The sequence below is a fragment of the Solanum verrucosum genome, unplaced genomic scaffold (assembly GCF_900185275.1).
Source record: "Solanum verrucosum unplaced genomic scaffold, falcon-dt-bn FXZP01000995.1, whole genome shotgun sequence".
Lineage (NCBI taxonomy): Eukaryota > Viridiplantae > Streptophyta > Magnoliopsida > Solanales > Solanaceae > Solanum > Solanum verrucosum.
This window is the reverse complement of record NW_026020783.1, coordinates 33024-34716: the sequence shown is the minus strand read 5'-3', so window position 1 is coordinate 34716 and position 1693 is coordinate 33024. Positions and strand designations below refer to the sequence as shown.

The 1693-nt window shown below is 36.7% G+C and overlaps 1 protein-coding gene across 1 annotated transcript; it reads left to right on the top strand.

Annotated features, from left to right (window-relative positions):
- Window positions 1–219: 219 nt before the first annotated feature.
- Window positions 220–1467, top strand: LOC125813069 (putative F-box protein PP2-B12). Its single transcript, XM_049492558.1, has 3 exons — window positions 220–513; window positions 623–741; window positions 885–1467. Exons 1-3 carry the CDS (start codon window positions 220–222, stop codon window positions 1465–1467), a joined length of 996 nt encoding a protein of 331 aa, XP_049348515.1.
- Window positions 1468–1693: the final 226 nt, after the last annotated feature.

Here is a 1693-nt window from a genome sequence, read left to right as displayed (position 1 = left end):
TGTGACATTTCTGATAAGGCACAATAAACACCTATTCACACTATTCTTTGTTGTTTATGTTTATAAACAGATGGTTTCTCTCATTTTTCAACAAGGAATTTTCTAAATTTCAGAGTTTCTTCCTAAATAAATTGTAGTGTACTTACTGCCATTGAGTGGTAAGTATTTTTGTAATACAAATTAGACAACAAACCCATCAAAAGCATTATTACAGTCTCGATGAATTGGAATGGTAAATATAAGAGAAGTGCATCTCATCTGTCAATGCTACTGAACGATTGTACTGCGGAGATCTTGGCCTTAACAAGCCCTCTCGATGTTTGCCGCATTTCTCAAGTTTCTAAATCACTTAAATCTGCTGCTGACTCCGACTCTGTTTGGGAAAGATTTCTGCCCTCTGATTATCAGTCTATTATTTCTGCATCACTGACTCCCGTCCCTGATTTTGCTTCAAAGAAGGATCTCTTTGTTTATCTGTGTCACCATCCTCTTTTAATTGATGCAGGTCGCAAGGTAACAATAAATGAACAAAGAGGGAAAACAGTAATCTATTTTTTGACTACTAGACAAGTAAAAGTGAACGAGTAATTGATTGTGCGTTTCTTATACTACTGTTGAACAGAGTTTCTCACTGGAAAAACGTACCGGAAAGAAATGTTACTTTCTAGGTGCAAGGGATCTTGATATTCCATTGGTTAATAGACCATCATATTGGAAATGGACTTCACTGCCAGAGTCCAGGTTTGCGCCATTTTTTTTAATTGAGATCTTCTGAATCATTATTTGTACTGACTGATTTGTAGTTCAAATATATTATTACCTCAGTCCCAATATATGTGAAATAATTTAGATGACTATTGTGTATTCTCATATTGTGAGATCAGGTTTCCAGAGGTGGCTGAGCTCAAACGTGTTTGGTCGGTAGATATTGGGGGCACAATAAGAGCTGGGGTTCTTTCACCGCGGACATCTTATGAAGCATACCTTGTTTACATGTTTGGAGATGAATTTGGATTTAGTTATCGACCTTCAGAGGTTTCAGTTGGAGTTTCTGGTGTTAAATTGGATAAACGATTTGCAATTCTCGTGCCAGAAGATGAGGAGTCAATTTATAACCTGCCCCCTGATCTAGAGGATAGGCTCAAGAAAGTGTATGAACAGGCAGTACGTTCTAATCTGCCTTCTGATGCAGAGGACGATGATCCAGGGCTACGTGATGATATTTATTTGGCTTTGCAACATTTGCCGTTGCAGCTTTTGCCAGAGAATGTTTCAAATCGGCTGCAACTTGTTATGCGACGACCAAAACTTAGAGATGATGGCTGGTTTGAGATAGAATTGGGTGAGTTTTATACTGAAAACGAAGATGATCGCATAGAAATGAATTTGAAAGAGCTGAAAGAGTGTGCATCTCTAAAGGCAGGGCTTATTATTGAAGGAATTGAGATAAGGCCCAGAATGGATTGATTATCACATTTTTTTTAGAAAATATTTCTTCCATTTCATAGAACTGTCAATTATTAGTGAAAAAAATAGATGACATGTTTGTTTTCCAGTTCTGAGATAATGTCTGCAGTATAAGTGTGCAAGTATCACACAATTTAGTTTGACTTTGCTACTTCTCTACCATTTGTTTTGAGGGTGACACATATTCCTGATTCACAAATAAATAAAAACAACTCATTATCAATTT